Source organism: Bos taurus, chromosome 28 (genome assembly GCF_002263795.3).
Source record: "Bos taurus isolate L1 Dominette 01449 registration number 42190680 breed Hereford chromosome 28, ARS-UCD2.0, whole genome shotgun sequence".
In the NCBI taxonomy this organism is placed as follows: Eukaryota; Metazoa; Chordata; class Mammalia; order Artiodactyla; family Bovidae; genus Bos; species Bos taurus.
In genome coordinates this window covers 42,773,098-42,797,335 of record NC_037355.1, presented here as the reverse complement: position 1 = coordinate 42,797,335, position 24,238 = coordinate 42,773,098, and the positions used below count along the sequence as shown (strand labels likewise).

The 24,238-nt window shown below is 36.8% G+C and overlaps 1 protein-coding gene across 12 annotated transcripts in view; it reads right to left on the bottom strand.

Moving 5' to 3' along the window:
• Positions 1–24,238, bottom strand: part of MAPK8 (mitogen-activated protein kinase 8) — a 100,646-nt gene that overhangs the window by 16,121 nt on the left and 60,287 nt on the right. For 4 of the 12 annotated variants that reach the window (XM_010820716.4, XM_005226586.5, XM_005226583.5 and 1 more), the window contains exons 2-7: positions 19,091–19,261; positions 12,681–12,810; positions 9,567–9,625; positions 9,339–9,477; positions 4,161–4,326; positions 367–438 (exon numbers count right to left, since the gene is read on the bottom strand). In XM_010820716.4, coding sequence (XP_010819018.1) covers positions 367–438; positions 4,161–4,326; positions 9,339–9,477; positions 9,567–9,625; positions 12,681–12,810; positions 19,091–19,212 — 688 coding nt within the window. In that variant the 5' untranslated portion in view covers positions 19,213–19,261. Of the gene's footprint in view, positions 1–366; positions 439–787; positions 860–4,160; positions 4,327–9,338; positions 9,478–9,566; positions 9,626–12,680; positions 12,811–19,090; positions 19,275–19,510; positions 19,762–21,220; positions 21,324–24,238 lie in introns of those variants that run through there. The other 8 variants (XM_010820718.4, XM_005226587.5, XM_005226585.5 and 5 more) reach the window with 5 other exon arrangements.

Sequence of the window (24,238 nt, the reverse complement as noted above, 5' to 3'; positions counted from 1 at the left end):
CAAAAGGATGACCAGAAACGACAATTTCAAAATTCATAGTATGTCCTAAGTACTTCTAGACTTACTCAAGTGTATAATTATTAGAAAAATTTAATGCAAGCCATGATTTTTGATTTAGGTTAAATAAGTCAACTCAAAGCCAACAAGTAATTGTGGATAATTAACTTGAGTAGTTTTCAGAATTAACAAATGAGACAACCAATGAGGGAAAGGAAAGTCTATGTCAAATAGCAGGTGGTATTTTGAAAGAGTAATTTAACAATACTTTATTAGGGAGAGACAAAATACATTATACCTGATCAAGCTGAAGTGCTGTCATACATTTTGACCTTTAGAAACTACACTTTAGGCCAAAGATAAGGATACGATCTGTACCTGGGAACAAAACACCACCTTTGATCATTTCTCCCATGATGCACCCAACTGACCAAATGTCAACTGAAAACAAAATGCAATGACATTAACATAAAGATTTTGGTTAAAATAAAAAAATATATAAACATTAAAAAAAATCACGCACACCATGTATACTTCAAAATTAAAGAAAGCAGTATAAAATAAAAATGGGTGACAGTGAATGTGCTCTGACTACCAGCAGAGACTGTATGTCCTACTGCCAAATGCAGCCTACAAACATTACCGAAATTTTTGAACTATAACAGCCACAAACTTTACGTCTGTTTAAAAAACCCCACGTGTATGAATGTACACTATATTCATCTTCATTAGAGAACATAAGGGAGTTCATCACCTAACTAATCAAACTGCTGCAGCAGCACAAGGATACAGTCCCTTCCTGGAAAGAGGATTTTGTGGCAAACCATTTCTCCCATAATGCACCCCACAGACCATAAATCCACTATATGTTTGCAGCACAAAAGAAGGAAAAGCAAAGCAAAAGGTCATTAAAATCAAAGAAGCATAATATGACTGCATTATATAAACATTGCAAAACATCACAGAAAGAAAAAAGTGACTTTAATTTTAGCTAATGGAATAATTTAAAACATAAAATATTTTTCAAAAGGCTTTGATTCACAAAAGCAAATGTGAAGTGTAGCCTTTTAGCTACATATCTAATTTAAAGGGAGAGCTATGCACAGAAATCACATGATTGTAAAACCTATAGTTTGCCCCTGAAAATTTACTGATAAAATATGAAAAGGAACCAACACAAATTTATAAATAAGGCTGAAAATGTACAGGAGGTACCAAAATTTAAAAAATAAAATCTAGATACTATTTGGAGGGTCAACTGTGCATTATACTCTCTCTTTAAGTAAAATAACAGAAAAAAGCATGAGCAGAAACAGTCTAGCGTATTAAAACATTGAACAGAAATAATGTTTCTATGAATAATTACAGTTAAAAAGTTAACCTAAAGGTCTTCAGAAACTTTCAAGCTGGAGTTCATAAATTTGTTTTGAGAAGTGCTATGTTTACTCTGAATAGAAAATCATTTGTTTTCTTGGCAACACCATGTTGCATTTACTCTACTACCCCAAAGGGAACAAGTACATAGAGAATGAACAAACAGTCAAGAAAACACAGCCAAGAAAGTATATTTCATGTTTTCCACCTAAAGTGTTTTAAGCCTGTAGAACTAAACCACTTTTGGTGTAAGAAGCTGGTTTCGGCTGAACACAGCATGAAAGCTCCCGCAAATTTATTATCTACAGAGTCTCCCACTAGACTTACTGACCCTTGCCGACTTTATTTTTTATTTTGGCCACACGGGATGAGCAGGGATTGAACCTGCATCCCCTGTGGTAGAAGTACGAGTCTTAACCACTGGACCACAGGGGAAATCCTGTGACGCTTGTTAGTTTTAAATGAGAGTTCCAACCAATGTTGAAAAGAATGCGCCGAACACAGAAATGAGCAATTTGAGGATCTCCACCTATTTCATTAAAACTAACCACATACCCTGACACTTTATATCTTTGGGTTTGAAAGCAGATAAAAAGAGAAGGTGCTTACAGTTTAATACCAGAAGGGGAAGAATAAGCAATTTGAAGGGAAAGTTTTAGTAATATGCATTTGTTTTTGAAGTCTGAAGACTTCAAATCTTTTAATAGCAAAAGAATAAAAGAGCAGGAATAGATGTTAGAGATGTACCTTTAACCATGCAGGATGACTTGGGAACTTAAAATCTGTACTTTCTAATACACTCATAAGGAGACTATTAGCTCATTACAGAATTTTAGGAGCTATATTTAGGAATAAATTTTGGAAATCCTGTGGAACTAAAGTTTCTCTAAAATTTCACATTAGAATACATACAAATCTTTTTTATCTATGGCATAATTCAACTTCCAAGGATAAAATTTTAGAGGGAAAGTTATATTCACCTATCAGTTCAGAGAAAATTTTTTTCCAGGGTTTTCATTTCTGGCAAAAATCTATTACAATTTTTCCTTGTGGATTTTATAGAGAACACCAAGCTTTAGTTAAATATCTAGGACACAATTTATGTACATAATCTTGAGAAAAACATATTTTAAAACATTTCAAAAGCTACAAGCATGAGAGGCTATTGCAAGCATTGTCTGGGCTAATGAAGGCTTTCCTCAGAATATGACAAGCCTGATTCAAACATAAAAAGAGCTTTACAGGTCTAACTGCTTAGTCTATTTGGCAGTTTAAATATACCCCGTTATCTCACTTTCCAAAAAGCTTTGAGGGTAGCTTGCAATAAAAGACATATATATAAACAAAGTTGATAAAAACAGGTGTAGGATGGGTGAGAGGTGCCACTAAAAGGTGGAAGTTCTTATATTTGACCTTGCTGGCTAATGTAGTTATCAATATTAAGCATTATATTTGACTCAGTTTCCTGGAGACAAAAGAAAGAACGCAATAAAGTGAATCTATATAATTCTTATCTAAGAAAGGAAAGTATGTCAACTCTTTACATGACAGTTTTTCTGTCATGTGCTGATTTCTACTAGGGAGCGCCTAAGATCACAATGCCAAGATGAAGTGACACACCGCACATTATTCATGACAGTCAATGGTTTTACAGCAAATACAAAGACGATGATCATGTTGTCACTTGAAATAGCAATTCTCCAAAAAAAAAAAAAGAGAGAGTCTAATACTAAATCTAACTCACTGGATTTTACAGGGTGTAAGACAATTTTAGGTCAAGAGTAAGACAAGAGAACAGCATGTTTATTTAAGAACAAAAGAATAATACTGATAATAAATGTTTAAAGTGTTTTTAACTAGCTCAGATAAGAATATTAAGCTAAAATCCTCACTTCAAAGTTATCTTTTTTAGAAAAAAAGAATCCTCAAAACTGATTTGATACAGTTTCCTGATTCAGAGTAAACTGCTGTTTCAGAGTCTTTTGCTAGAAAAAATGTCTATGTCCTACTTTATAAAGTATTTTCAATTATCACATTTTAAAAGTTAAAGTCAATAAAATCATGTGTAGACTTATTCATCTTCCAAATGACTGAGATTCAGCAAACTTTCTTAGGTAGAAATATGTGTATGTATACATTTTTTTAAAATTCATGAACTACATGCCTGATCATTTTCTTCAACCTAATTCTAGTGTTAATTTATGTAACTGGCTATATTCGCACATAATAATGCCATTTCTTTAAGGTTGGACACAAGGGCTTTGATGAAACACCATTTCCTCTGAAAGGTCACCTTCAATTAATTATCCATCAGCTTTGCACAACAGCCTTACTGTAGCTCTTAAAGTCTGCACTAGGTGCTACTGCTATTAACTTTAATGTCATGGGACAGGAAATGTGTGCAAATACCATTAATGCAAACTCAGATCACCCCTAAAGCTGCGGGCCCACTATACACTTCCTGCGCCCATGTCAGAGTGCTCATCTTCACGCTACAGGCAAGAAGATGGTATGTATTCTATATACGTATTCTGTTACGGGGGCCATGGTAACAAATTCTTTATTCGATGGTTGTACTGATGATTATGTATTTGTATTTAAATAAACAGGGGCCCCAAGTTTTTCCAAACTTTTATGACAAAATTTGTAGTTACTTCCAAAGTCTTGATAAACATCTCAAACAGTGATAATTTTCTTTATGCATTTCAATTTAAGTATTTACATAAGAAATCTGATAAACAAAAGCAAATAAATCTGAACAGAATTTCAAGTAAAGAGTGTTTGCTGACCGTTTTCTTTGTAGCCCATGCCTAGGATGACCTCAGGTGCTCTGTAGTAGCGAGTCACTACGTAAGGTGTCATCATAAAACTAGTTCCTGCAGTCCTGGCCAGTCCAAAGTCAAGAATCTTCAAAGTGCAGTCTGATTTTACTACTATATTACTGGGCTTTAAGTCCTTCAAAAATAAAAATACAAAAAATGACTGCTATGATATAAACAAATATTTTGCAGTATACTCGTTATGAATGAGATCTCTTATAAAACAATTCATGCTAATTGTTCATTTTTCTCAAACTGTAATTGTTACCACTGCAAAGATTCATCATAAATAGGCAAATCTGAGAAATTAGCTTGATGGCATTTTTAATTTACAAATACATACAGTAGTTATTAGAAGTTAGTAATGTTTTATTTGCTAGAAAATATGATTAACTAGACAGTTTCAATCAAGGGGTGTAATAGCGATTTGGAATGGCATCTCAGAGCTCATGTAAGAACTTTCATGGTTAAATAAAGAGAGAGAATCATAAGTTAGCATTTATATTCACTTGTACACTAAATTACTAGCTTTTAAAATTCTCATTTTAAAATCACAGTAAGCTTTATATAGATATTATATACCAACAACAGGCCATTCTATGTCAACCCAACCACATGGCATTTGACTTTTCAAACAGGCAGATGTTCCACTCTGAAGGACCAAAGTAATCATCATCAGTTTTCCCATCACTGATCTCTCACCGAAAATCATACAAATTTGTTCATACAATTTTTTCCTACAGAGGCAGGACACCACTGTCCTGGTGCCACTAACCCATAAAATCACCTGCTGCTGATGCTGCAAAGTAACGTCCGTGAAAAGCTACCCACGTGAACCCAACCTCAAGGAATTCTATGTTACAAGCATAAAAAGGCAGCAGCATAAATACTCAAGGCTTCAAGTTCAACCCATCTTGCCTTTTAGCTACCATGAATCCTATTATGAACGGAGAGACCAAAAAAAGCAGGCCTATAATTCACATATATTGAATATCAATGATTAACAATACAGAAAACTGGCCTGAAAAATAATGATTAATTACTCTTGCAATGTCTATATCCAGCAAAATATGTATACTGTCTTCAGCCTATTTTGATAGGCAATCATAGATGGAGTTAGAAGATATGTCACCTATTTGTCGTTGCTGCTCAGCTGCTAAGTTGTGTCTGACTCTTTGCAACCCTATGGACTACGGATGGCATGCCAGGTTCCTCTTTCCTCCACTATCTCCCAGAGTTTGCTCAAATTGATGTCTATTGAGTTGGTGATGCTATCTATCTCATCCTCTGCTGCTCCCATCTCCTTTGCCTTCAATCTTTCCCAGCACCAGGGTCTTTTCCAATGAGCTGGCTCTTTGCATCAGATGGCCAAAGTATTGGAGTCACAGCTTCAGCAACAGTCCCTTCAATAAATATTCAGGGCTGATCTCCTTTATGACTGACTGGTCTGATCTCCCTGCAGTCCAGGGCTCAGCCTTCTTTATGGACCGACTGTCACATCTGCACATGACTACGGGAAAAACCACAGCTTTGACCAGATGGACCTTTGTCAGCAAAGTAATGTCTCTGCTTTTTAATACGCTGTCTCGGTCTGTCATGTCATCGATCGGTTTTATCAAATTAAAAATAAGTATCAACAGGCTTATGGAACAGAAGATGCACATTTTTATCATTGCTATCCTATAAATATGTGGTCATTATTTCCAAAATGCAATACCTCAGCAAAGAAACACTGCATATTCAAAAATAAATATGAGCTTTGATACTATTTCAATGTCTATCATGTTGGTTAATGATTTAATGGCTCATTGTAGTACTGCATTCTAGTCTAGGAATAAGATTTCAACCTTAAACACTTTACTCTGGAAGAAGAACAAAATAAAAAAATTTTTAAATAATCATTTTTTGTTAAGGGAAAGAAACTTTCAAAAAAGAATATAATCTGAAATTCATCCTTGTATATCAGTATGTATGGGCTTCCTAGTGGCACGGTAGTAAAGAACATGCCTGCCAATGCAGGAGATGCAGGTTCAATCCCCGGGTCAGGAAGATCCCCCGGAGAAGGCAATGGCAATCTACTTCAGTATCCTTGCCTGGAAAATCCCATGGATAGAGGAGCCTGGCGGGCTGCAGTCCTGAGGTGGGGAGGAGCCGGACGCGACTCAGCACCTGAGGACACACACACCAGCGTGCACCCTCCCACAGGCGCTGAGCAGCACTGCTCTCTCTATCTCTGAAGGGCTGAACTCGTATGAATGTGTGACAGGAGCAGTGGACTAACTTAATATTCCATCCTCTCTACCACATTTTTCCAGCCTGTGATTAATTCTAGTCAATGGGATGTGAGTGGGAACTAAGAATAGAAGGGCCAGTTTCTTATACACTAGCAGTGGACAATCTGAAAGAGAAATTAAGAAAATAACTCCATTTATAATAGTTTCCAAAAGAATAAGATACCTAGGAAAAAATTTTAACTAAGGTCCTGAAAAGACTTGCACACTGAAAACTGTAAAACATAGAAGACTTGTCACAGACTACATTGCATTCCCCGCCGCCCCCCCATCAAGTGCAAACATTGAAGTCCTACCCTTAATGTGACTATACCTGGAGACAGGACCCTTATAGAGGCAATTAAGGTTAAATGAAGCCATAAGGGTTGGGCTCAATGCACAAGAACTGGTGTCCTTATAAGAAAAGAAACACAGACACCAGAGTTTGTCTCTCTTTTTACAAGCACGGAAGGAAGGGCATATGAGGACACGGCAAGAAGGCGGCTACCTCCACATCAGGAAGAGAGATCTCACTAGAAACGCAATTTACTTGCATGTTGGTCCTGGACTTCTAACGTCCAAAAACTGTGAGAAAATAAATTTCTCTTGTTTAGGCCACCTAGTCTGTGCTGTTTTGTTATGGTACACAAAACAGACTAATACAACCTAAGTGGAAAGACAACCTGTATTTGTGAATTGGAATACTAAATATAGTTAAGACAGCAAAACTACCCAAGCAACCTACAGAGTCAATGAAATCCTTATTATTATTACAATTCCAATGGCCTTTTCAGTGGAAATGGAAAAGCTGATACTCAAAATTCCTATGGAATCACAAGGAGACCTCAAAAGTCAAAATGATATTGAGAAAGAGTGAAGGTGATGGACTCGTACTACTCCATTTCAAAATTCACTACTCAGCTGCAGTGTTCAAAATAAAGCGGTACTGATAAAAGCACAGACACAAAGACCAATGGAGGTGGGAACGGAGAGTCCAGAAATAAAACCCTATGTCTACAGCCAACTGAATTTCAGTAAGGATGCCAAAATCATTCAGTGAGGAAACAACGGTCTCTCTTAATAAATGGTGCTAGGACAGCTGGATTTCCACAAGCAAAAGAATGAAGTTATTAGCACCTTATCTCAGATCATACATGAAAATTAACTCAAAATGGGTCAACGACCCAAACGTAAGAGCTAAAACGATCAGTGAAAGACTAAGAGTAAATCTTTATGATCTTGAATTCGACAATGGATTCTCACGTAAGACACTAAAAGTACAAACAACCAAAGAAAACATAAACTGATTTTAATGAAAATTAAAATGTTTGCATATCAAGAGAGATCAAGAAAGTGAAAAGACAACATACAAAATAGGAGAAAATATTTACAAATTACTCATCTGATAAGGATTCAGTATTCAGAATATATAAAGAATCCTGATAACAACAAAAAGACAAACAACTCAATTAAAAAATGGGCAAAGGGCTTAAATAGATATTTCTTCCAAGAAGATATACAAATACAAAACAATCGTGAAAAGATGCTTAATGTCATTAGAGAAATGCAAATTAAAACCACAATGAGATACCACTTCATACTCACTAGGATGGCTAGAATGAAAAAGTCATTAGGAATCAGCAAAGATTTGGGGAAATTGGAATTTTTGTGTACCATTGCTGGAAATGTAAAATGGTGTACCCACTGTGGGGAACAATTTGCTGGTTCTTCAGAAAGTTAAATAATACATTCTCTATGTTTTTGATATTTGATAATGAAAAAAAAACCTTTGCTTGTTTATTTCTGAAAAATAATTGTATTTAGTGATTATTTTAGATAGTGATATTATAGCATTCATCGTGTGTAAATTATTTCATATAGGGAAGAGTTCTGACCTGTACCTATTATGGTTCTTATTGAAAACAAAACTGTATGTGCATTTCTGTGATGTTATGAATACATTTCTACTTTATTTTGAAACATTTGCCAAACTAATTACTATAACACTGTATAACATTAAAAGTGTTCATGGACTGCTTAGCATTAGAAGCAGACTGTGTCCCCAAATTCTAAAACAGCAGCAAATGATGCTGCTTGTATAAAGCCTAATAATAATTTTTAGACTAATTTCCACAGTGCCCTGTTGGCGTTAGCACTACCATTGTACCCTGCTGTATAATAAACAATCTTAGACATTTATCAACTGTTGATACAAATGTTAGTCCCTAACCACTTTTTATATGTTTTAAATTTTTGAAATTCAAGTGTACCTGCCGTAACAAAATAAACACTAGACTATCACAAAAAAAAAAAAAAAGACCCAGCAATAAAACTCCTAGGTAGATACCCAAAAGAACTAAAAACAGGAACTCAAATACTTCTACCTTAATGTTTTTAACAGCACTAAAAGCTAACAGGTGGAAATAACCCAGATGTCCATTAATGGATGAACAGATAAAATGTGGTAAATATATACAAGAGAATATTCACCAGTCATAAAAAGGAACGGACTACTGATACACACCTTAATACAGGTGGAACTGAAAACATTATGCCAAGTTAAAGCAGCCAGACAAAAAGCTCATCTACTGTATGACTCTACTTATATGAAACATCCAGAGAGGTAGATCCATGGACACCGAGAGGAGACGGGTATATGTCAGGGTTGGGGAGAGAAGGGATGGGATGACCACCAGGGCTAGGTAGTTTCCTTTTGGAGCAATGAAACTATTTTGAAATTTGCTATCGGTAGTGGTTGCACAATGCTGTGAGTGCACTAAATATCACTGAACTGCACACTCTGAAATACCGTGAATTCTATGTTACATCAATTTAACCTCAATGATTAAAAAAAGATATGACCATTTTTTCTACTAACCCGGTGAATAATTCCAGCAGAGTGAAGGTGCTTGATCCCACACAGCATCTGATAGAGCAGGTAGGACATTCTTTCATGATCTAGCTCCATCTGAATCACTTGACAAAGATTTGCATCCATGAGCTCCATGACTATGTAACTTTATGGGCGAAAAAAGATAACAGCTAAAGTATGCAGTAACAATCAAAGAATAATATGTATCAACAAAATTTTAATTATTACACTTACACATCTTGAAATTCTTCTAGGGATTTCTGTGGTGTAAAAACATTCAAAAGGCCAATTATCTGTGGCAAAAGCAGAGAAATAGAAAATTTTTCATTTGGAAACTGCAAATACATGGATTAAAAAAAAGCCACTCTCTGTATGAAGTTTTTCAAGTCTAATGTTCTAAGCTTAAGTAATTGCCTTATCTTATATATTAAACCTTCATGGCCAGGGCTGGGGGCAGGGAGAGAAGCAGAGCACAGAGGATATTAAGGGCAGAGACAAGACTCTGAATGAGACTATAATGGTAGATATATGCATCATTACACAGTCGTCCAAACCCACAGAATGTACACCACCAAGAGTGAACCCTAAGGCAAACTCTGGACTCTGGGTGATAAGTATATGTCAATGTAGGTTCACTGATTATAAAAAAATGTACCATTCTGGTGGGGGATGTTAATAATGCAGGAAGCTATGCATGTATGCAGGCAGGGGATATATGGGACATCTCTGTACTTTTCTTCAGATTTGCTGTGAACCTAAAACTGCTCTAAAACACAGTCTTACACACACACACACAAACTATACCAACAGAAGAGCTCCAGAAAATCCATTCCATTTATGCACATTCAATTATTATGGACCTATATTATACAGTCCTCTACATAATCTGTAAGCAAATCTTAAGTACTTTCTGCCAGCTTTTATACAACTCAGTACTTTTATATAACCTCAGCCCTTTTGACTCCTGGTTCTTCATAAAACTGCACTTTCCCAGATTTCCTCATTTCCCATCTAGTTCACCAGTTTATCCATAGGCATGCAATCTTTTCCACTATTCTTTTTCCAATCCTCCTCCCTTCTCTATTTGTACCCTTTTCCTGGGTGATACTATGTATGTTTTTTCCTCCAAATCTATATGGATAATTCCAAATACTCATTAAAGGTTCTTCAGGTTTATGAGTCTCAGATTCTCATTGCTACTTCACATGAGGTCTCTCAAAATAATATAAAATTGAATTCATTATCCTTCCAACCCAAACCTCTTACTTTTCCAGAGTATCTTCTTTTTTACAACAGAAAGCACAGAGTGATTTTTTACTCTTTTTCTCAATATCTGAAAAGTGAAAGTGCAGTCTCTCAGTTGTGTCCAACTCTCTGTGACCCCATGGACCCCATTTGCACCATAATAAATAAAAGAATGCTATCTATTCACTATTATCAGGGTAAATTTCAACCTCTTTTCACCCCCTGTGCTGTTACATATGTTGAGGTGTCTAACATCTCATCTAGACTGTTCATGCTGTAATAACTTCTAACACTTGGTTCCCTAACAATGGTTTTCTGCAAATCCAACTACCATTTTACTGTCTATGATATATGGTAATAAAAAGATAGTATTACTCACCTTTTCAGAAATCTAAAGCCACCAAAAAAATTTCTAAAACTCCCCTGCAGTACATTCAAAGCCCTCCATGACAGGACAGCAACCCACTTCATCTCTTGCTAAGCCTTCTATTAAACTTGATACTTGAGCAAGAAGGCTGTTTCTCAAAAACTGCCAAGGCCTTTAAACATTCTATTCCCTATGTTTGTCACTTTCTTACTAAATGCTACCAAATCTTCAAGATAGGCTTTTTTCGTAGGGTCTGACAATGCCTGGTTCTTGACAGAGTGGAGTAGTCTACTTTGGCCCCACAACATCGATGTTATTATGGCATTTAATACACTGGTGTGCTTTCACAACTGCCTCTTACTCCTTTTCGCAATTCTGACATATAAGAAAATACCTGACACATATTTTTGAAATGTGTTGACAATTATACTTAGAATGTTTTTCTAGACATAAACTTCATGCAGCAGAGCCCGTGTGAGTCATTTAAGCATGAGGCTTTGCTCACAGAAGACATCCAAATACATGTTCAGTACATGTTCAGTGTTAAAATTCTGAAAAATAATTTTCAGATAGGAGAGGGTAAAACAGATTTGTTTAAGACAGAGGAATAAGTATCCAACTGTTCTAAATGAATGCCTCCTAACATGTCTAACCAGATGAACTACACACTTGGAGACTTGGAGAAATAGTAAAACCATTCTCATTAATATCTAGTCAATCCCAGAGTAGAAGCCTGGTATCAAAGGATATCAGTGGTTTCTCAGAACTGAGAACGAGGGAGATGGGGGAATGTGAGCCAAAGGAAGAGGGTTTCTTTGTAAGGTGATGAAGACGCTATAGAACCTACTATGGTGATAGTCACATATATCAGTGAATTAACTGAAAACCAATGAATTAAATGGATTAGTTGTATGTGAATTGTATCATAATAAAGCTGTTACATAAAAAAGATTAAAATGGATAGCTGTCTTCTTTTCCAAAAGAGAAATGAAGAAAATTGCATCAGTTGTGCACTGGACAAACAGAAGTCAAGGGCTGATTAAATGGGTGGCACAGGACCACTTTGAAAGAAGTAAACATTACTAGAAACATGTACAAATTCACTGAGAAACTTCACTTCTGTGAACAGAAACAACGACAGCAATGATAACAAAGAACAGCAACAGATTGGAGAAATGCCACCAGACATATAATATATGGATTTCAGAAAGGCATTTTTGAATGAAAAAATATAAAAGGGTGAAAGTCATATGCCTAAGTTTTTATAACCACTAGAAAATAGAACTGGGAATGTTTTACTAATTTCATTTAAATATTTTTTAAAGTTTCTGCTAAACTGCTTTATCCAATATTATTAAATAAAGTTCCAATGTCAAAGAATAATGGGAACTAATTCATCTATGTGCAAAGGTTCCAGTTTTCTGAAATGTCAGCTTAACAGAAAACAAAAAGCAGATGAGATAAACCCTACATAGAGTTCTAAAACATCTACCTGTTTAAAATTCCTCTTGAAAAGTAGATGTCAGAAAATTACACAATCTTCATTTCATAAAGTATTTTTCATCTAATATTTAATAAAGTTGAGAAAAATTTCACAATGCAGATACACTTTTAAGCAATGTTTCAACCCAAAAGAACAACTTAAAACACCTACTATTTTACAAGATTTTGATATTCAGGTATTCATGAAGAGGTCTTGATTTTCCACTTAAGAAATGTTCTGAATGTTCACTTACATTTTTGTGATTTACACATTTCATGAGAACTAGCTCTCTGTAAGCACGCTTAGCATGAGTTTGATTCTGAAATGGCCGACTTAACTTCTTGATTGCAACGTTTCTTTCAAGAATGGCATCATAAGCTGCACTGTAATAAAAAATTTCAAAACAACAAAAATTTAATCAAAAATCTGCAAACTTAATTATGAAACATTCATGTAGATTTCTCACTTTCTCCAAAGATAAATGCAACTCAATCAATTTCCAGCCCTTAGTACTCAACACGTTTCTTAAAATATTAATGGATTAAAAGCAAAAATGAACTGTGAAGAAAGAGGCTGTGTTCACTGGGGGTCACCCCAGACCCACCTGGCACACAATGGGCACATGATGCACAAAGCTGTAACGAGCACTCAAGTCCAACAGACACACCCGAGAGCCTACACGAAGGCCTCACCCAAATCGACATTAAGACAAGACAGGATAAAAATACATGTGCTCATAAATTCTACTCAAAACACCTGTTGAAGAATCCTACATCACCTTCTCCTCTTCAGACACAACAAAATGAACACAGAAAGAGCAAAGTACATATAAAGGCATCCATATGAAAGACTATTTTATAAAAGTAAACACAAAATTTGTTTTGGAGGTGCAATTAAAAATCAAGGTATTTATAAATGCTAGATTTCAGGACACCAGAAGCCACCTCATAACTATTAATGAAACACCTATAATTCTGGGAAATATAACACTATATTCATTAACTCTTCATCTCTCTACCATATGACACTGATAAATGGTACATTTCACAAATGGCAGGTCAAAGAAAGTAAAGCACAAGTAAGGTAAAGTGCCTACAAGTTATAGAATAGTATGACTGAAGAGATTTAAAAAATCATTTGGATTAATCACTGCCTGACATAGGGCCAGAGAGGCTAACTAATTTGTTCAAAGTCAGCCAGAAGGTTGAAGGCAAAGCTGAGTCTAGAAGACTGAGACATAAGGTCATGCTTTTCCTGCTGCTGCTGCTAAGTCACTTCAGTCGTGTCCGACTCTGTGCGATCCCATAGATGGCAGCCCAGCAGGCTCCCCCGTCCCTGGGATTCTCTAGGCAAGAACACTGGAGTGGGTTGCCATTTCCTTTTCCAATGTATGAAAGTGAAAAGTGAAAGTGAAGTCACTCAGTCGTGTCCGACTCTTCGAGACTCCATGGACTGCAGCCCACCAGGCTCCTCTGTGCATGGGATTTTCCAGGCAAGAGTACTAGAGTGGGGTGCCATTGCCTTCTCCGGCTTTTCATCCTGGACCATTATAAAAGATGATTTCTCTTTATGTAATACTTGGAAAATCAGCATTTGTTGTTGTTTAGTTGCTAAGTTGTATCCAACTCTTTGCAGCCCTATGGACGGTAGCCCGCCATGCTCCTCTGTCCATGGGATTTCCCAGACAAGAATACTGGAGTGCGTTGCCATTTTCTTCTCCAGGTGATCTTTCTGATTCAGGGATAGAACTCACATCTCCTATACCAGCAAGGGGATTCTTTACCACTGAGCCACCAGGGAAGCCCAAAGGTAGCATAATACTGATTAAAATTGTTCTCTAACCTTATTGGAACCTATTCTCCAACCTAAATTATTCTCTAACCTATTCCTAATAGAGGAAAACAATAGAATGGGAAAATAGAGATCTCTTCAAGAAAATTAGAAATGCCCAGGGAACATTTTATGCAAAGATGGGCTCAATAAAGGACAGAAATGGTATGGACTTAACAGAAGCAGAAGATATTAAGAAGAGGTGGCAAGAATACACAGAAGAACTGTACAAAAAAGACTTTCACAACCCAGATAATCAGCATGGTGTGATCACTCACCTAGAGCCAGACATCCTGGAATGTGAAGTCGAGTGGGCCTTAGGAAGTATCACTACGAACAAAGCTAGTGGAGGTGATGGAATTCCAGTTGAGCTATTTCAAATCCTGAAAGATGATGCTGTGAAAGTGCTGCACTCAATATGTGAGCAAATTTGGAAAACTCAGCACTGGCCACAGGACTGGAAAAGGTCAGTTTTCATTCCAATCCCAAAGAAAGGCAACGCCAAAGAATGCTCAAACTACCGCACAACTGCACTCATCTCACACGCTAGTGAAGTAATACTCAAAATTCTCCAAGCCAGGCTTCAGCAGTATGTGAACCGTGAACTTCCAGATGTTCAAGCTGGTTTTAGAAAAGGCAGAGGAACCAGAGATCCAATTGCCAACATCCACTGGATCATTGAAAAAGCAAAAGAATTCCAGAAAAACATCTATTTCTGCTTTACTGACTATGCCAAAGCCTTTGTGTGAAAGGGAAAGTCGCTCAGTCGTGCCCGACTCTTTGCGACCCCATGGATTATACAGTCCATGGAATTCTCCAGGCCAGAATACTGGAGTGGGTAGCCTTTCCCTTCTCCAGGGGATCTTCCTGACCCAGGAATCAAACCAGGGTCTCTGGCATGGCAGGCAGATTCTTTACCAACTGAGCTATGAGGGAAGCCCTCACAGCTTGACTGTGTGGATCACAATAAACTGTGGAAAATTCTGAAAGAGATGGGAATACCAGACCACCTCTCCTGCCTCTTGAGAAACTTTCAGGCAGGTCAGGAAGCAACACTTAGAACTGGACATGGAACAACAGACTGGTTCCAGAGAGGAAAAGGAGTACGTCAAGGCTGTATATTGTCACCCTGCTTATTTAACTTATATGCAGAGTACATCATGAGAAACGCTGGGCTGGAAGAAGCACAAGTTGGAATCAAGATTGCCGAGAGAAATATCAATAACCTCAGATATGCAGATGACACCACCCTTATGGCAGAGAGTAAAGAACTAAAGAGCCTCTTGATGGAAGTGAGAGAGGAGAGTGAAAAAGTTGGCTTAAAGCTCAACATTCAGAAAACTAAGATCATGGCATCTGGTCCCATCACTTCATAGCAAAAAGATGGGGAAACAGTGGAAACAGTGGCTGACTATTTTTTTAGGCTCCAAAATCACTACAGATGGTGATTGCAACCATGAAACCTAAGACGCTTACTTCTTGGAAGGAAAGTTATGACCAACCTAGACAGCATATTACAACGCAGGGACATTACTTTGTCAACAAAGGTCCGTCTAGTCAAGGCTATGGTTTTTCCAGTGGTCATGTATGGATGTGAGTTGGACTGTAAAGAAAGCTGAGCACTGAAGAATTGATGCTTTTGAAGTGTGGTGTTGGAGAAGACTCTTGAAAGTCCCTTGGACTGCAAGGAGATCCATCCAGTTCAACATAAAGGAGATCACTCCTGGGTATTCATTGGAAGGACTGATGTTGAAGCTCAAACTCCAATACTCTGGCCAACTCATGCGAAGAGCTGACTGATTTGAAAAGACCCTGATGCTGGGAAAGATTGAGGGCAGGAGGAGAAGGGGACAACAGAGGATGAGATGGTTGGATGGCATCACCGACTCAATGGACATGAATTTGGGCAAACTCCGGGAGTTGGTGATGGACAGGGAGGCCTGGTGTGCTGTGGTTCATGCGTTTGCAAAGAGTCAGACACGACTGAGGGACTGGACTAATTGGAAACTTGAGTTTTTTTGGTGGTTATCTTACTGTATTAAATATAGCGAAGAAATTATGTATTAAGAAATTGGCACTGCATAAAAGGATACATCTGTACATTCTATATACCATAACTATTGCCTATATACATATATATATACATACACATACCAAAACATATTATTTTTATTAGAAAATGCCATTATTTACAGATATGTTTTTCCCAAATTAAAAAAAAAAAAGGCAAAACAAAAAAAACCAGAGGTCATGCAAATGTTTAGAAGTTTTGATTGTTTCAGATAAAGCATGTTATATTTTTAACCATTAACTTCATTCCTATTAATTTTTTATCTACTGTATCAAAGTAATCTTTCAAAGTCTAAAATTGAAAAATACAAGTATCTCATTGAACTATTTTGTATCCAAGGAAGTTAGATTTCTAATTATTGATTCTTAAACGTGCACAAATTAGAAACACCTGGGTATTCAGAGGCCCCAATCCAGACCCAATGAATCTTGCACAAATTAGAAACACCTGGGTATTCAGAGGCCCCAATCCAGACCCAATGAATCTTACTATCTAAAACTGGGGCCCAAAATAATGTCTTTTAAAAAAAATTAAGTTCTCCAGTTGATTCTGACAATAAGACAACAGTGCCTTTAAAAAAGTTATTATTTGTCTATTTCATAGTCATGTTTTGGAAGGAATAATCAAAAATGTGAAGGCATTTATTCCTTAGGACTGGTGTTACTTTCCAAAGCAATTAAAAAAAAAATTCTGGTACATAAATTTCAAAAAGCACTTACCTGAGGATTAAGTGAAGGTACCTGTTGAGGCAGTCCAAGTGCAGGTTGGAAAAGAATTTCCAGACACAGAGTATTTCAGAAGGGAGTGAGTTTATTAAGCACATAGAGCAGAGATCATACGGGCACTGCAAGCGCGGTGGACTGGGGAGAGTCTACAGTTTTCGTGAGCTCACAGCCCATTTTTACAGCCTCAACATAAAGGAAATTCCTAGGTGACTGGCTGGGGTGCTACAGGTGTTTACTGGAGTGGGCATCGTTGCCTAATTTGGAGTCAGGAAGCTTGTTGGCGATGATCGGGGGCTCCTGGCGACAGTTACAAGGGGCTCAATTAGCTTTGGAGATGACCCTGGTCCTAGGTCCTGCTTCTGTGGCCTTGGGGCACAACTCAACAGTACAGAAACTACATTTTTCAAATACCATTAACCATTTTATAAATAATATATTCCTCACAACAACCATGCATATATTAGGTGGGGAAATAGGCTACAGAAGAGTAAATTTGCCATGCGTCACAAAGTTAATAAATCAAAGAGCTAGAATCTGAATCAAGAGTTTGCTTTCAAAATTCTTACAACATTGATAATTACCACATTATTTTATTCAAATTTAACTTGTGGTTAAATGTGATTAGTTAAAATGATAACCAGTCAGCCAATAATGCTTTGTAAAATGACCCAGCTTCTGTAATTTGTGACAGTATAAACTACAGCCCATAAATTAAGAATACAGAAAAGAGAATAGATATTTTTGTTGTTGCTGTTCCGTCACTAGATCATGTCTGACTCTTCGTGGACCCATGGACTGCAGTATACCAGGCTCCTCTATCCTCCACTATCCCCCGGAATTTACTCAAATTCATGCCTGTTAAAAGTTGGTGGTGTTACTGTTCCCATTACACAAATTTACTGATTCTAATATTTCACCATTATTCTACTGAAGTTTTTTAAAAGAAATATATTATTATTGGTAAAGCCCTTTCCTTTTCCCTTATTCTCAGAGGTAAGTACTACTCTGAGTTTGGTGTTTATGAATGTTTTTACATCTTTGCGTTCATAAATTATACACAATATTGCTTTATATATTCTAAACTACATATATATGTATATTCTACATCTTGCTTTTAAACTCAACATTACCTTTCTGATTATCCTTGTTGATACATATAGCTCGTTCATTTTAAATGGTACACAGCATTCCACTGTGCTTCTCTTCTCCTACTGACAGATTCGATACTATTCCCAACTTTGCTATTGTAAATGGCATTGCAAAGGACCGTGCTAGATATGTCTCTTTCTGGACATACGCAAGAGCTGTGTGCAAGAGTTTTTCTTGAACCTGGAAGAACTGCAGGATTGTAAACACTTAGGATTTTTAATAGATTCAAAAACAAATCTGGTCCAAGAAGAGGTAATACAGATATAATTATGCTTGAGTGAGGCTTAGACTCCCCAACACTAGCTTATTATGCTAACTTATCATTAACAGAACTGTCCCAAAGAGTGTTTTGATTTTCAGTTTATAAGGAATCATAATGATCTATAAAGCCTAGGTCTTTTGTAGAAATTAGCTTGTAAGTCAATTTTAAAGATACATATAGTTTTGAAATACATACGATGAGACGTTAGCTGACTTTATTCCCCAGTGTAAAATAAGATTTATGAAATTCCAGAATTTCATTACAGTGTAAAAGTGATGATTAAGTGAAGCGTCTTACTGAACAGTTAGTTATGGGAATAGACATAGAATTAATAAGCATGCCACTTATTCATTCCTGATATAGATACTTGTCTTTATGTGGCTTAAGACCAAGTATTTAATCATAATTTACACTTAGGGATGACAGAGCTGATTTATAAAGTTATGTTTTCTGAATAATAATAAAAAACCTTAATGTCAGAAGAAAACAACTTATTATTACAGCTTTAATCTTATAGTTTTAATTTAATTTTTTGAGGCAAGCTAAACATTTACCATGGAATTTATGAGAGGAGAAAACAAAGCAGTTAATGATTTTTTTGCCTAACTTTGGAAGTAAAAACTTACCATACTATTCCTTGGGCTCCTGAACCTATAGGTTTTAAATTCTGATACCGTTTCAGGACTGTGAATGTAGAATCTCCAATCTCTACACTATAAAAATTGCTGTCACGCTTGCTTCTGCTCATGGTGGCAAGCAATTAATTTAATGGCTTCATCCAAAAATTCACCACAAAGCTGCAAAATGGAACAAAATGTGATGTTAACAAAATGAATTTGCTTAATCTTAAAATCCAAGTCATTACTCTGTTCACAGATTGCTAGATCATGTTAAAAGAGCTGCTTCATTACAAATCACAGTTAGAAAGAAAAAATACCACAGAGCCTAGTTAGCATCTGTTACACTTAGAAATAACTGATAGTTTAAAAAAGACAAAAACAAAAAAGGCAAATATTATAACTAAACATGTTTTTAAGATCACTTACAGTTTAAAAATTTAAACTAGTCCTTTTCATGTGTTGATTATAGTGTTAAAATCTTAATTTTTGTAACTGATAAACTTTCATTCAAAAACAGTCCCCCATCTGATTAAGTGCATGTGGAAGGAACAGCAAACTGGCAGGCCAGTCGTCTCCTATCCTCCTGCCAAACAAGCAGAGCACCTGCTGCCGCTGCGGCAGCTCCTGACGCCCAGCAGCAACATCTGGGTGTGCTGTCTGTGCTGAGGCTGTCATGGCTGAAAAATGAGAATAGGATAGAAAATACAAGATTAAAAAAAGAGATAAGGTAAAATTACTTTAAAAATAAGAAAATACAAGTGAGAGACGCACTTAGTATCCTGAGATAGGAAACAAAACGGTACTGCTTTAAACTGCTTGGGTCACCTAAAGCATAACCTAAGTTCTGACCACAGTCTTTTTTTTTAACCATTTGTCTGATTAAAGCCAAAGCAGTCTTTTTCTACCCATCTGAGTACTGGTTACTGACAAACCTCATCACCTATCCTTACTAGACAAAACCAGCCTATTGTTAAAGGCACGCAAACGACGTCCCTGGTGGTCCAAGGTTGAGGCTCTGTGCTTTCAGTGCAGGGGTACAGGTTTGATCCCTGGCCACAGGGAACTAGGACCCTACATGGCATGAACTACAGCCAAAAGATAAAACAAAATTAAATGAGTCTTAAAATGCATGCCATACAGTTCCGTATCCCAGGATAAGCTGAGAAGCCAATGAGATCTAAAGGACTTCTCATGCGTATGGTCTTCAGACAATGCTAACAAGAGAAACAACAAACGCCCGAGCACTGCTGAGACTTCTAACGCAAAGATTTAATCTGAAGTGTGCTAAATGCTTACTGTGTGTCAGGCACTACGATGTACCCTGGGGCCACATCATGTGGCGCTTCAAGAACCGGTTACTAAGAGCTGAATTCGTAAGAGTAGGATAGAAACCACCAGAAAGTTAAAGTACAGAATAAGAGAGTGCCTTGACCAGCTGCTACTTGGAGGTTACACTATTAGAGGAGAGGGAGCAAGAGCTGGAAGAAGAAAACTAGTGAGCTACTGAATACAAATGAAAGAAATAAAATGAATAAGTTTTAGATATGTGGAGTTAAAAATAAAAGTTAAACAAAAAGTACAAACAGTATAGGCTTTAAAGGAGAAATAAATTAATTGAAAGCAATTGAGAAGGTAAAGAAACTAATTAGACAAAAGAAAAGCCCAGAGGAACATCTCCAAAATCAATAACTGAACTAGTCATGTAATACTCCAGAGAATACTGTCTGAAACCAAAAGTCTCATTAACTTTGCCTAGGTTGAAAGACCCTAGATTTGTCAATTTCTACAAAAAAGCCTGTGGATATACTGATTGGAACTGTACTGAGTAACAAACATCAATTTGGGGAGAAATGATACTATAACAATTTTGAGTTTTCTGATACTCATTTCAGTTTTCTGATCCATATTCATGATATTCATTCATTCACTTGGTTCTTCTTTAAGCTCCCTCAGCAACATTTTATAGGTTCCAATATACAGATCTTGCAAAATTCTGTTCAGCTTCTCCATAGTATTAACAACTTTTACATGCTATTGTGGATGTTTTTATTTTCACTTAAATTTCAGTTGTTCATTGCTAGTACAAAGAAATACAAGTTGTATAATAACTTCATACTAAGCTCACTTGTTACTTACTTAGTAGACTTTTTTTGTTCTACATACGCAAGCAGTTCCTTCTTCATTTCCAGTTGGGATGGCTTTGACTTCCTTTGCTTTCCTCACTACAATGACTATAATCCTGAAAAGAAGTGGTATGACCAAACATCAGTCCCCATTCCCTATCAGGGGGAAAGCATTCAGTCTTATACCACTGAATGTGATGTAAAGTGTGATACAAATTATTGGACTTTACTAGATGCCTTTAACAGGCTAAGAAAGTCCCCCTCCAAGCCCTAGTTGACTGAGTTTCTATCACTATAGAACATTTAATTTTGTCAAATGATTTTCCTGAATCTATTCCAGTAATCACAGTTTTTCCTTCTTACTTAGTAGGTTCATATAGTGAATTACACTAACTGATTTTCAAAACTTAAACCAAACTTATATTCCTGTAACAAATCTTACTTGGTCAAAGTGTTATCCTTTTTTTGTTTTTAATAACTACTGATTCAGTCCCATCACATCATGGCAAATAGATGGAGAAACAATGGAAAAACACTGATAGACTTTAATTTCTTGGGCTCCAAAATCACTGCAAATGGTGACTGCAACCAGAAATTAACAGATGCTTGCTAAACTTAGCAGTGGCCACAGGACTGGAAAAGGTCAGTTTTCATTCCAATCCCAAAGAAAGGCAATGCCAAAGAATGCTCAAACTACCACACAATTGCACTCATCTCACACACTAGTGAAGTAATGCTCAAAATTCTCCAAGCCAGGCTTCAGCAATACATGAACTGTGAACTTCCAGATGTTCAAGCTGGTTTTAGAAAAGGCAGAGGAACCAGAGATCAAATTACCAACATGTGCTGGATCATGGAAAAAGCAAGAGAGTTCCAGAAAAACATCTATTTCTGCTTTACTGACTATGCCAAAGCCTTTGACTGTGTCGAGCACAATAAACTACAAAATTTTGAAAGAGATGGGAATACCAGAACACCTTTTCTGCCTCTTGAGAAACCAGCATGCAGGTCAGGAAGCAACAGTTAGAACTGGACATGGAACAACAGACTGGTTCCAAATACGAAAAGGAGTACGTCAAGGCTGTATATTGTCACCCTGCTTATTTAACTTCTATGCAAAGTACATCATGAGAAACACTTGGCTGGAAGAAGCACAAGCTGGAATCAAGACTGCCGGGAGAAATATCAATAACCTCAGATATGCAGATGACACCACCCTTATGGCAGAAAGTGAAGAGGAACTAAAAAGCCTTTTGATGAAGGTGAAAGAGGAGAGTGAAAAAGTTGGCTTAAAGCTCAACATTCAGACAATGAAGATCATGGCATTTGGTCCCATTACTTCACGGCAAATAGATGGGGAAACAGTGGAAACAGTGGCTGACTTTATTTTTGGGGGCTCCAAAATCACTGCAGATGGTGATTGCAGCCATGAAATTAAAAGACACTCATTTCTTGGAAGGAAAGCTATGACCAACCTAGACAGCATATTAAAAAGCAGAGACATTACTTTGCCAACAAAGGTCCATCTAGTCAAAGCTATGGTTTTTCCAGTGGTCATGTATGGCTGTGAGAGGTGGACTATAAAGAAAGCTGAGCACCAAAGAATTGATGCTTTTGAACTGTGGTGTTGGAGAAGACTCTTGAAAGTCCCTTGGACTGCAAGGAGATTCAACCAGTCCTTCCTAAAGGAGATCAGTCCTGGGTGTTCATTGGAAGGACTGATGCTGAAACTCCAATACTTCAGCCACCTGATGCGAAGAGGTGACTCATTTGAAAAGAAGGACCCTGATATTGGGAAAGATTGAAGGCAGGAGGCAAAGGGGATGACAGAGGATGAGATGGTTGGATGGCATTATTGACTCAATGGACATGAGTTTGGGTAAACCCCAGGAGTTGATGATGAACAGGGACGCCTGGTGCACTGCAGTCTGTGGGGTGGCAAAGAGTCGGACATAACTGAGTGACTGAACTGGCTAGCATTTTATCACTACTATCAACCTTTTTAAAAAGCCAGGTTTTAATTTCTGATTTTCTTTATTTTGTACTTTTGTATTTCTTTGGTTTCTGCTTTTGCCTTTACTCCTCCTTTTGTTTTGGCATTACTCTTATTCTTTAGTTTCTTTAAACAGAAGCTTAAGAGTAATGATTTGAGAACTGCTTTTTATAATATGCACACTTAATACTATTACTTTACCCTTAAAGCAGCACTTTATAGCTTCATTCTACAATTTTTTACCGTATCTATATTTAATTATAAAAAAGTAAAAGTTTATATAGAGCTTACTTTATGCTATGTCCTATTTCAAGTGTTTAATAAATACTCTTTTACCCTCACAACAGTCCTATGAGGGTTTTCTATTAATAACTGCTTATGGCTAGAGAGTAAATTCAGTCCCTGCTACCGCATCTTATTGGAAGCCCCACACACTGCTTCTGTCTGATGTTGCATTACATTAAGAAAGGACCTATTGTTTTTTTCATTTTACAGGTGATAAAACTGAGTCTTAATGATTACAAAGTTAGTAAGGAGTAAAGTGAGGGGTTTTTGTGTGTTGTTTGTTTTGTTTTGAGTCCTTCATCCATGCACTATATATACTGAGTCCAAAATAAACCAGTCTTGGTGCTGAAGAAGATATAAAGGAAGAGGAGAAGTTATAAACACGTTACACATGTTAAGCATGTTGAGATAGATCCCTGAGACATCCAAACGGAAATATCAATTTGTTAGCTAGATACACAACTGAACCTCAAGGAGATGTCTGGGTGAAAGATACAAATTTAAGAGTTGGCATTGTTATTAAAGCAATGAGAAAGAATGGTATTACTCAAGAGGATGTTGTAGCAAGAAAACCTTGAGTCAGCTTTGTGGATACCCACAATTTAATGAGCAATTAGAGAAAGATAAGCCAACAAAGAAGTCAGTAAAGATGTAGCCAGAGACAGATAGAAAATGGGGAGAATACACTGAAGAAGCCAAAGGAAGAGTGTTTTAAAGAACAGAGTGGCCAAAAGTACTGAATGCTATAGAAAT